An 11564-nucleotide genomic window follows, 5' to 3' on the forward strand; every position below is an offset into this window, starting at 1 on the left:
ACGTATATTCTTTTTTGTTTTAATTGGTTTATTCTTTAAATACAACTTGCTCAGGAAATCTGACAAATCCTTTCTCTCAGGAGAAGAGAGAAAATATTTGACTGACAGCTTTTTGGGAGGATGAATGTTAGTGTAAACATCCCACTCTTTTCATTTAACATTTTTTGTCCAGGGGCAGCTGAGCATCTGCATGATTGCTTATCCAATTTAATCATTTTGAATCTGTTCTAGGTAAAGTTTCTATTGTACAAACACATTGCAATTCCTCTTCATTATTAGGTTCCTGTCTACTGTAGGCTGTAATGGAGAAAAGCTAGTCCTACCAGAGTTCCATCATTAACTATGCAGGCCTCAATTTCTCACTAAACTTGGAAAAATAGAAAGCAAATGTGTCAAGGGCAACAACTTTTTCCCCATACTTTCTGTATGCTTTAAAAAAATGATTCACAAAATTCATAAAAACTATTGTTTGCTTCCTGTCAACAGATTTCAGAAAAATACTCTAAAAGGATGCTATGTGACCACGCTGTGGAAGCAAACCCAGAAACTCTGAACAGTGGAGGTAGGACTGGTGAATTCTTAATATGCACTAAAAATAAATAATTAAAAAATGCTGCTATGGAAAACAAAACATGCATGCCTGCTAAAGGAAAGCATGCGTAATTCAACAGACTGTTGTTCAACAGTTCATCCTCATGAAAATACTACTTCTGTAATGCAGCCAAATTGAATGTCATTAGGTTATCTACTCTAAAAGTGCCAGAGATGAGGCTGAGATCTTCCCAGGAAGAAGGAAGACTTAGCAGATATGCACTTAGCTATGAGGCCCAACAACAAGTTTTCTTTACTCATTTATATGGGCACTTCTTTTTGCTTCATCCTCTTCCTCCCACATACCTTGCACACTCAATGTGGCTCAACTTACCTTCTAATTCTATTACAGAGTTATTCCTGGGAGATCATTCAGAGAAATACCCAGGGTATTTTGGTGTATATATATATCTTTTCCTTTTGAATTTACTGTACAAACACAAGGTATCTTAGATTGAAATAACCCTTAAATAAGCCCCATTATGTTTACAGGAATAAATCATATCCTCCCTACCCCTCCACAGAATTAATCTCCTCCCTTCAACCTTGCTGGCCATAAAGAGTTGTGGAGTTACTTTCCATGGAAATTCAGAAACAGGAAGTTTTTTTTCACCAGAGGCCTGGGTTCGGTCATGCTCCTGTTTCTGCTAGCCTAAATTGGAAGTAGCTCTTTAGCAATATTATTGGTGTAGCTCTCTTTAGCAATATTATTGCACCAGAGTAACTTTGTCATGAGATCTCACCAAGCCATTAGTCCCATAACATTTTGAGAGAGATGCAGTTACCCAACACCTACAGTATTTCAACATATTTAATAGCAAACTGTGATCCCATAGTAATAGTCTATCTCCTTCTTTATCTTTAATATGTACTTAAACTTTGAGTGAGGTGAGCCTGAATTCTTCGTTCTTCCCAGATATTTGGGCGTACTGTGCACAAAAGGTACATTTCCAGGCAGTGCTATGAAGCTTCAGAGGAAACATTTTCTTATTTCCATGAAAACATCTTTCTACTGCACTGTTATCCACCTAGAAGTGCTGCCATACTGAGTAAGGGAGGAGATCTTAGTAGACAAAGAATGGAAATGCTGGTAGAAAAGTTAATAAAAGCTCATTATAACTGGTCAGTAGTCTTTGCATTCAATTATTTCCTAAGAGAGACTGATGTGTAAAGATCATTTCCTGCTTTCTTATGTTCTCTCTCCCTCTCCTAGAAAAGAAACTAAATATATACTTAATTAATTAAGTGAAGATTGAGTAGACTGTTCAATTATTGAAAGAGTGTATTGCCCACATTTTGATAAAGAATTTAGACTGCTGTGACTGCTGTCTCTTCATAGAAGAAGGAACACACTGGTCTAACCAAAAACACAAACCACAAGACTGAGAGCACAGTCCAAATGCTTCTTGAACTCCCAACAGGCTTGGTGCCATGACTATGTCCCTGGGGAGCCTGTTCCAGTGCATGACAACCCTCCTGCTGAAGAATCTTTTCCTGATATGCAGCCTGAACCTCCCGTGTCACAGTTTGACTCCATTCCCTCGGGTTCTGTTGCTGGTCATTAAAGAGAATAGATAGGTGCCTGCCCCGCCACCCCATCTAGTGAGGAAGCTGTAGACCGCGATGAGGTCTCCCCTCAGCCTCCTCTTGTCCAGGCTGAACAGGCGAAGTGACCTCAGCCACTCCTCATACATCTTCTCCTCTAGGCCCTTCATCACATTCATAGCCCTCCTCTGGACACTCTCTGATAGTTTCACATCCTGTTTGTACTGTGATGCCCAGGACTGCGCACAGTACTCAAGGCGAGGCCACACCAGCGCAGAGTAGAGCGGGACAATCACTTCCCTTGATCAACTAGCAATGCCGTGCTTGATGCACCCCAGGATCTGGTTGGTCCTCCTGGCTGCCAGGGCACACTGCTGGCTCATATTCAGCTTGCTGTCGACCAAAACCCCCAAATCCCTCTACGCAGGGCTGGTCTCCAGAGTCTCGTCGCCCAGTCTGTATGGATAGCCAAGGTTGTCCTGTCCCATGTGCAGGACCTGGCACTTAACACTTCTTCAACTTTATGCAGTTGTTGATTGCCCAGCTCTTCAAACTGCCCAGATCTCTCTGCAAGGCCTTTCCACCCTCAACAGAGTCAACAACTCCTCCCAGTTTAGGATCATTTGCAAAATTACTCAGAACACCTTCTAGTCCTACATCCAAATAGTTGATTGGCTGAAAGCACAGCCATGACCTCATGCCATGCAAGACAAAGCCTCTGTGAGGTCACGGCTGGCTGCTATTAAAAACTCCACTGGCCATGCCTGGCACTGTGGGCTGTGTCTGCTCGGCTGGAAGGAGCTCGCGGTGTCCTGCTGGCTGTGTGCCCGTGGCAGGCGCGTTCCTCCTGCCAATTGCTGTTGGCCTTCTTGCTGACTACCCTTGCCCTGGGCAGAGAGCCCTCCTGTAGCTGAACAGGAAGAACTTCACAAGCAGAAGGCTTCACCATGGAGACGAGGTCACGGGGGCATTTGAGAGCCCTGCAGCAAAGAACCCCTGAGGAACACTCAGGGGAGGAAGCAGGGCATGGCCAGCTCCCCAGAAATGGGTACGAGGGAGTTGCTGTGTCATGGAGACATCAGCTGGGGGGTAGCACAGACAGAGCCTCATGTGGGGCTGGGGGGACACAGAGCAGAAGTCCACAAGTGCTACGGGCAGAGCAAGGGCTCCGGGCCTTGGAACCCCACTGTAAGTGGCAAAGAGGCTCAGGAATGTTCTTGGAGTTGTGTCATCTCCTTTTCCGAGGGTGCTCGTGGAGCACTTTCTCTTGGCCAGTTCTGCCAGTGGTGCTGATGGGGGCTGACAGAAACCCTGCTGTTTAGGGGGGCTGCTTTGGCATCACCAGCTGACCCCCAAGATAGTGGCTTCTCGGCTCATAAGAGAAAATTCCCCATGAAGGGATCTGCCCCAAACCTTCAGCACTGCCAACACCAGGACTTGCTATTTTTCAGGCAAAGCAACACCCTGCTGAAGAAGAGGCTCTTCACGATCCTCTTGACAATCATGGTTGCTTTCAGTGAGTATTTCTGCACTGCCAGCGGTAGCACAGAGGCACAGGGTGCGTGTCCCAGCGTGACGCAGATACGCTGGAGGTCCACGGGGCCCTTCCAGCCTTACACTTCCATGCTTCGGGGAGCTCCCCAGATACTAGCTACATGCAGATCCCACCTGGCCTCACAGCTGATACAGACATAACACAAGCCTGTGGAGGGGAGGCTGTGTGGCCTTCCCACCTCGCTGGCATGATCAGAGTGTGTGTGAGAGAGAAGCACACAGACAGACAGACAGACAGAGGGAAAGATTTTCAGCTATGAAGGGGGGAGGTTGGAAAAGGTCCTTGTGTCTCCTGGAAACTAGTGCCAGGCTGGGGGCCGTGCCGGGTAACCACCCAGCTCCCGCACTGCTCTGCCATGGCTGTTTCAGAAGAGCCTTGCTCAGGGGTGTGCTGGGGGAAGCAGAGACAGTAGGAGGCAGGGCCAGACATGGGCATTGCCTGGGAATTAGAACATGTCTAAATCAGGGCTTCACCACAGGGGTGTGGAGGGGGAGGGATGGGGAGGGCTCTCTCCCTGCAAACAGGAGAGGGAAAATGGGGAGCACCTGTGGGGTGCTGAGCATGCAGACCAGGGCCGCGCAGACCCTGTGGAGAGGGTTCCTGCTTGGAGCCACATTCTCTCTCTGCACCAGTTCATCATGTCCTCGGGCAGCTTCTCGCCCTGCTGCTCTGGGAGGAGAGGGGCATGGCTGCGGGCATCATTAGAAACCCCAGTGAAATAACTGTCGGTGATGTGTTTCCAGTTGTTGGCTTCTCTGGGGCATGCGTGGCAAGAATGGGACAGGAGCGGCAGGAGCAAAAGGTCAGTGACTGCTGTTGATGAGAGGAAAATCCCAGAGTGGAGCTCTGCTGGTGGCAGCTGGGCAAACTGCTGCACCCGCAATTTCCACGCAGTGAGCCAGAGAAGCAGCAGCTTCTGCTGTGCTGCGCTAGAGCTGCTGGCTCTGGAAAGCCACAGCGGCTCTGGTGCTCCAATGAAGAGCCTTTCTCTTTCAGGTGCTGCTGGAGCAGTGTTTGGCCGAAGTAGTGGCCACAAGGTAAGAGGCCTCTCCTCACCTGCACCTCATATGGTAGAGCTGTTGCAGCCAGCCTTGTGGCAGCAGTCCCTTGCACCCAGGGTTCGGGCCCCTCCCTCCCTCTCTTTTGCTAATGGCGGCGGTGAAGGGAAGGAAGCACTGGAAAGCTGGCAAAAGAAGAGAGGGCTTGAGCACCTGTGTCTGCTGATCCCTGAGCTTGGAGGCTCTTGGAGGCTCCCTGACAAGGTCTGTTTTGCTGATACCTGCAGGAACAGGCTTGCTGGGCTGTTGAATCAGAATGTGAAGATGCTCCAGGAGCACACTGATGTGGTGCTGCTGCTGACTGAGGAGGTCAGCGCTCTGAAAAAGGTGATCCTACACTTTGGGGAAGAGGGCTTGGATGAGCAGGGGCCCTTGACAAAGCCCTTCCTGGGTTTGCTGGTGGGGTTTTCTAGCTTACCCCGGCCACCCATCTCTTGCGAGGGGCAGCTTGTTTGCCCTAAAGTCCCTTCTCCTGGCCAGGCTGGACCAGGCAATGTCAGCCAGGTCTGGGAGGACTGCCAGAGAACGCACTGTTGGGCCTGGATGCACACCCACACTATGGCCGTGGACACCAATGTTCTTGCCAAGTTCTCTCTTGTCAGAAGACTTTGAGCCTTGCAGCACGTGGGACAAGTCTTGGTTGGGTTTTCTATCATGGACGTCTTCCTTTGCGTGGTACTGACGTGGTTGTTTCCTTTGTTCCCTTCTGTCTTTCCCAGGAATTTCAGGACATGCGAGACACAGTGTCTATGAACTTTCGTAAAAGGTCCAAAGAGGTGCTTGACTGGTCTCTGAAAAGCACAGGTATGGACACAGGCAGGCAAATCTCATGTTGCCAGGCTCCTGCTTGACCCTCCCAAAAGGAAACTAGTGGCACTGCAGGCTCGGACCTCTGACGTGGAGGGGATGAGACAAAATCACGGGGCCCAAGAGCAGGACTGTGGTCAAGCAGCTCCCTTGGCTCAGCCCTGTGATGCCCTGGGGCACCTTGCTGGTGCTCCTGCCATTCCCCAGCTGGCCCGTCACCCTCTCCTCTGCATGAAGCTGTTGTGGGGACTGAAAATCAGTGGCCAGGCCATCCTTTGCCACTGCCAATTGGTGGCACCTGGGCTGGAGTCTGCTGTGCTGCCTGTGGGGGCTTGCTGTCTGCCTGCACCCACAGCCCTTGGCTTTAGGAAGCTCTGAGAGAGACGCCATCACAGGGCACAGGCCCCTCCTTTCCTGGGGCACCTCTCAGGTAGCGGTGCTGGCAGGCAGCCTTAGAAATAGCCTACAGCCAGCAGTCTTGTGTGACTGGGCCTCCAGCTGTCAGCTGCTCTCTTCTCCCTTCAGGGGCCACCATCGACCTGCAACGATCTTCAAAGACATACATATGGGATGGCATACTGTCGTGCAGGCTGTTCTGGCTGCCTTGCACCCCAAACCCTCCAGACACTATTCTGCAGGTACAGTAGAAGAAACCATCAGTGCCGGTTTGCTCCCCCTTGTAAAGCTGGGGACAGGCTGTGGGGCACCTCCCCTCAGGAGAGAGAGGAGAGAGACCCCCACAGGCACAGGCACTGCCTGCGTGCTGGCACGGGCCCCATCACAGCCCAGCCATTCACTGCTGTTGCCCTCTGCTTTCAGCCGGACGTTTCTCTGGGCAACTGCTGGGCTTTCCAAGGGGCTCAGGGCCAGGTGGTTATTAGGTTGCCTGCAAAAATCCAAGCAACCATGGTCACCATCCACCACACCTCCAAGACGGACTCAGAGCTTGGGAAATTCAGCAGTGCCCCCCGAGATTTCACTGTCTCTGTAAGTCTCTGCTGGGCACTAGGGGCTGGGATGCATCTGGGGGAAGCTGTCACGGGGATGAGCCTGACCTGCTGCCCTGTTCTTTACCTCCACAGGGGGTGGATGAGGAAACAGAAGCTGAAATTCTGCTCGGGACATTCACCTATGCTGTGCAGAAGAAGCCTGCGCAGACCTTCCCTCTGCAGGTACAGTCAGAGGGGATGGGCAGGAGGCCATTCCAGAAATGCTGTGTGGGCAGCAAGTCAGTGGCACGAGTGTGGAGGGTCCCTCCCAGGACAGGGGCCCCAGCCCATGTGAGAGAGACAGGATGGGCTGGGAGGGTAGGCACTGGGCAGCAGGGCAGCCGACACTGAGCGAGGGCCGGGCTGTCCCTGTTGCTGTGTGTGCCTGGAGATCTCAGGCTGCACGTGCTGGGCAGGGACTGGTAGCAAAGAGGGCAGCCAGCACCTTGCCCTGGCCTCAGGACTTTCTCCGCGGTCCTTGCCCATTTCCCCCAGGATCAGAGAGCCTCAGGCTTCCACGGCTGCCTGCCGCACCCTCAGAGGCTGACTGTTGGCTCTGCCTGGGCACAGGGAGCCTTGGTGGCCTGGGTGGGAGAGGAGAAGCAGCAAGAAGCTGTCTCCTTGGCCAGAGCAGGAGCTGGTCCTGGAGCAGGGGCCTGGCTGACCAAGAAAGGGCAGTGGAGGCAGCTCTGGTTCTTTCCACCTTTCTCTTTGCAGGAGATCCCCAGAACTTTTCAGTTTATCAAGCTCGTCATACAGAGCAACTGGGGAAATCCAGAATACACCTGCATTTACCGGGTGCAGGTGCATGGGAAGGTGCAGGTGCCAGAAGACATGTCTTCTGCCAGCAAGAATAAAAAATAATAACAAAAAGCCGAGGTGAGGGATGTGGTTTGTCAGTCTGGTGTTGCGCAAAGTGATGCCACTGGCCCTCTCCAAGCTGCCAGTTCTTACCTTTTGCAGGCTGAGGCCTTCCTCGGGCTTGCCCAGGTGGGGTGGCTCTCTATATTAGAGAGTGTTTTGATGTTGTGGAACTCGAGACTGAGTCTGTGAATAAGGCTGAGTCCTTCTGGGTTAGGATCAGCAAGAAGGGCCAACAAGACAAGCATCCTGGTGGGGGTCTGTTACAGACCGCCAAACGAGGATGAGAAGACCTATGAGGAATTCTACAGGCAGCTGGCAGAAGTTGCGAAATCGTCAGCTCTTGTCCTTGTGGGGGCCTTCAGCTTCCCAGGCATATCCTGACCATGCAATACAGCTCAGAGGAAGCAGTCTAGGAGGTTTCAGGAGAGCGTAGAAGAGAGTTTCCTGATACAGCTGTTTAGTGAGCCTGCCAGGGGAGGTGCCCCGCTAGACCTTCTGTTCACAAACAGAGAAGGACCGGTGGGAGATGTGGTGGCTGGGAGCTGTCTTGGGCAGAGTGACCACGAAATTGTAGAGTTTTCTATTCTTGGCAAAGTCGGGGGGGGGGACCAGTAAAACTGCTAGGAAATGGTTGGCAACCTGCTACAGCACTTGATGTACGCAAGTCAATGGGGCTGGATGGGATCCACCCGAGGATACTGAGAAAACTGGCAGAAGAACTGGCCAAGCCGCTTTCCATCATTTATCAGCAGTCCTGGCTATCAGGGGAGGTCCCAGTCAACTAGCGGCTAGCAAATGTCACACCCAAGAAGGTCCGCAAGGTAGACCTGGGAAGCTATAGGCCTGTTAGTTTGACCTCAGCGCCAGGGAAGCTCATGGAGCAGATTATCTTGAGTGTCATCACGCTGCACTTGCAGGGCAACCAGGCGATCACGTCCTGCTTGACGAACCTGATCTCCTTCTATGACAAAGATATGCGCTTAGTGGATGAGGGAAAGGCTGTGGATATGGTCTACCTTGACTTCAGTAAGGCTTTTGACATCGTTTCTTGCAGCATTCTCCCAAAGAAACTGTCTGCTCTTGGCTTGCACTGGCATACGCTTCGTTGGGTTAGAAACTGGCAGGGTAGCTGGGCCCAGAGAGTTGTGGTGTATAGAGTCAAATCCAGTTGGAGGCCGGTCACTAGTGGAATTCCCCAGGGCTCGGTACTGTTGCCAGTCCTCTTTAATACCTTTATCGATGATCTGGATGAGGGGATCGAGTGCACACTCAGTAAGTTTGCAGACGACACCTAGTTAGGTGCGTGTGTCGATCTGCTCGAGGGTAGGAAGGCTCTGCAGGAGGATCTGGATAGTCTGCACCAATGGGCTAAGGCCAACTGTATGAGCTTCAACAAGGCCAAGTGCCGGGACCTGTGCCTGGGCCACAATAACTCCAAGCAGCACTACAGGCTGGAAGATGAGTGGTTAGGAAGCTGCCTGTCAGAGAAGGACCTGGGAGTATTGGTTGACAGTCGGTTGAATATGAGCCAGCAGTGTGCTCAGGCAGCCAAGAAGGCCAACAGCATCCTGGCTTGTATAAGAAACAGTGTGGCCAGCAGGGCTAGGGAAGTGATTGTCCCCCTGTACTCGGCTCTGGTGAGGCCGCACCTCGAGTACCGCGTTCACTTTTGGGCCCCTCGCTACAGAAGGACATGGAGGTGCTTGAGCGAGTCCAGAGAAGGACAATGAAGCTGGTGAAGTGTCTGGAGAACAAGTCTTACGAGGAGCAGCTGGGGGAGCTGGGATTGTTCAGCCTGGAGAAGAGGAGGCTCAGGGGTGACCTTACTGCACTCTTCAGGTAACTTAAAGGCGGCTGTAGTGAGGTGGGGGTTGGTCTATTCTCCCATGCGCCTGGTGACAGGATAAGGGGGAATGGGCTTAAGTTGGGCCAGGGGAGGTTTAGGTTGGATATTAGGAAGAACTTCTTTACTGAAAGGGTTGTTAGGCATTGGAATAGGCTGCCCAGGGAAGTGGTTGAGTCACCATCTCTGGAGGTCTTGAAAAGACATCTAGATGTAGAGCTTAGTGGTATGGTTTAGCGGAGGACTTGTTAGTGTTAGGTCAGAGGTTGGACTCGGTGATCTTGGAGGTCTCTTCCAACCTAGATGATTCTGTGATTTGGTGATTCTGTGACATGCTGATCTGCAGTTCCCTGTGACTTCCTTTCAACCTTTTTTTTTAAATGGTAGTGTTGTTAAATGATGAGTGATGTATTTGAAAGGTGGACCATTCAGTGAAGAAGGAATTTGCTTGTAGACCACACCCAGAGAGTGGTGGTCAATGGTTCTGTGTCCGGGGGGAGACAGTTGATGAGTAATGTCCCTCAGGGGTCTGTCCTGGCACTGATTCTGTTCAATGTCTTTATCAATGACACAGACAGTGGGATTAAGTGCATCCTCAGCAAGTTATCTGAGGACACTAAGCTGTGTAGTGCGGTTGATGCAACAGAAGGAAGGGATGCCATCCAAAGGGACGTGGACAAGCTTGAAACGTGGGCCCATGTGAACGTAATAGGTTCAACAAGGCAGAGTGGAAGGTGCTGCACCTGGGTTGGCGCAGTCCCAGACAGGAGCACAGACTGGGAGAAGAACTCATTGAATGCACCCCTGTTGAGAAAGAACTTGGGGGTTCTGTTGGCCGAAAAGCTCAACATGAGCCAGCAGTGTGCAATTGCAGCCCAGAAGGCCAACTGCATCCTGGGCTGCATCAACAGAGGAGTGGCCAGCAGGGGAGGATTGTCCCCCTCTGCCCTGCCCTTGTGAGGCCCGATTTGTAGTCCTGCAGCCAGATCTGGGGCCCCCAGCAAAAGAAGAATATGGACCTATTAGAGTGGGTCCAGAGGAGGGCCATGTGTGATGGTTTTACTCAAGTAGGCAGCCGAGCTCCACCACAATCGCTCTCTCACTCCTCCCCTCCTCAAAGAGGAAGGGGGAGAAAAGACAACACAAAGAGCTCGAGGTTTGAGATGAGAATGATTTAATTAAAGGGAAGGGGAATGGGGAGAAAAAGAAACAAAAGAAACAACAAGGCCATGCGGAAGCACAGAGAGAAAGAAAAAAAGTTATTCTCTACTTCCCATCAACGAGCGATGTTCGGCCATGTCCCGGGAAGCAGGGCCTCAAAACGCGTACCGGTTGTTCAGGAGAGACCCTCCCCCACGAGAGCCCCCCTTTTATTGCTGAGTGTGACATCAGGTGTTATGGAATATCCCTTTGGTTGGTTTAGGTCAGCTGCCCTGGTGATGTCCCCTCCCCATCAATTGTCCACCCCCAGCCTGCTGGCTCTTGGGGGCTTGGAGGGAGTTCTGATGCTGTGCCAGCACTATGCAGCAATAGACACAACACTGGAGTGATACCAGTGCTGTTCCAGCTACGAGTGCAGAGCACAGCACTGTGTGGGCTGCTGCAGGGAAAGGTGACTCCATCCCAGACAGACCCAACACACCATGACAATGTTCAGAGGGCTGAAGCACCTCTCCTTTGAAGACTGGCTGAGAGAGCTGTGGATGTTCAGCCTGGAGAAGAGAAGGCTCTGGTGAGTCCTCATTGTGACCTTTCAATACTTAAAAGGTCTTATAAGAAATACAGAGAGTAACTTTTACTTGGTCAGAAAATGACAGGACAAGGGGGAATGGTTTTAAACTAAAATAGGGAAGATTTAGATTAGATGTTAGGAGGAAATTCTTCACTCAGAGGGTGGTGAGGCACTGGAACAGATTGCCCAGTGAAGCTGTTTATCCCCCATCCCTGGAGCTGTTCAAGGCTGGGTTGGATGAGTCCCTGGGCAACCCAATCTTGTGGGTGTGCCCATGGCAGGGGTGTTGGAACTAGATGATCTTTAAGGTCCCTTCCAACATGAGCCATTCTATAATTCTATGATTCTATTAAGAAAATTGTGTTGCTTTTCAGTTCTCATCATCCTCTCATCTGAATGTACCAAAGATGACTGGATTGTGTGGATCTTTGTATTTAAGGTAGCCTTTAAGAGGTTTTGTGGTCAACACACCTTGCCAGTAAGACAAGATTTTTATGCTGCTAGAGATTTTGGAGAACTCTGCTTGCCTCCCTGAAGCATAAACATGGATGCATGTGTGCAATTGAGAGAAGTCACCATC

At 51.1% G+C, this 11564-nt stretch overlaps 1 protein-coding gene across 1 annotated transcript; it reads left to right on the forward strand.

The window, feature by feature from the left end:
* Positions 1–5480: 5480 nt before the first annotated feature.
* Positions 5481–7409, forward strand: LOC118156103 (sperm-associated antigen 4 protein-like). The gene is made up of 5 exons (XM_035309891.1): positions 5481–5553; positions 6082–6194; positions 6376–6543; positions 6639–6728; positions 7263–7409. Exons 1-5 carry the CDS (start codon positions 5481–5483, stop codon positions 7407–7409), a joined length of 591 nt encoding a protein of 196 aa, XP_035165782.1.
* Positions 7410–11564: the final 4155 nt, after the last annotated feature.

This window comes from Oxyura jamaicensis, chromosome Z, assembly GCF_011077185.1.
Source record: "Oxyura jamaicensis isolate SHBP4307 breed ruddy duck chromosome Z, BPBGC_Ojam_1.0, whole genome shotgun sequence".
NCBI classification, from domain to species: domain Eukaryota; kingdom Metazoa; phylum Chordata; class Aves; order Anseriformes; family Anatidae; genus Oxyura; species Oxyura jamaicensis.